General features: G+C 57.3%; 1 protein-coding gene across 1 annotated transcript in view; it reads right to left on the bottom strand.

The window, feature by feature from the left end:
- Positions 1-174, bottom strand: part of Smarcd3 (SWI/SNF related, matrix associated, actin dependent regulator of chromatin, subfamily d, member 3) — an 8,936-nt gene extending 8,762 nt beyond the window's left edge. The window contains exon 1 of the mRNA XM_013027216.1: positions 39-174. Within this exon, the coding sequence (XP_012882670.1) occupies positions 39-116 (78 nt within the window). The 5' untranslated portion in view covers positions 117-174. The remainder of the gene's footprint in view (positions 1-38) is intronic.
- Positions 175-295: the final 121 nt, after the last annotated feature.

The raw sequence follows: 295 nt of genomic DNA, 5'->3' as shown, positions 1-295 counted from the left end.
GCTCGCTCGCCCACCCCCGCCAACTTTCCCCCACTCACCACCCCATGGACCAGAAACTCAAAAAGTTTGCTTTTCGTGGCTTTGCGCGCCCCTCCGGCAACTTCGTCCGCGGCCATCGGGGTGGGCTCGGCGGCGCCTCTCCCTCTCTCTCCCTCTCCCTCTCTCTTCCTCTTTCTTTCCCTTTTCTGCCTTTTTTTTCCTCCAACTCTCCCCTCTGAGTCCTGCTGGGCTCTCTCACACTTCTACTCGAGCGGAGTGGGGAAAATTGATTTTGCACCTTGTATAGGAATCCATC

The sequence above is a fragment of the Dipodomys ordii genome, unplaced genomic scaffold, assembly GCF_000151885.1.
Source record: "Dipodomys ordii isolate 6190 unplaced genomic scaffold, Dord_2.0 Scaffold101, whole genome shotgun sequence".
NCBI classification, from domain to species: Eukaryota; Metazoa; Chordata; class Mammalia; order Rodentia; family Heteromyidae; genus Dipodomys; species Dipodomys ordii.
Note: the sequence above shows the minus strand (reverse complement) of the source record. Positions and strands in the feature narration are given on the sequence as shown.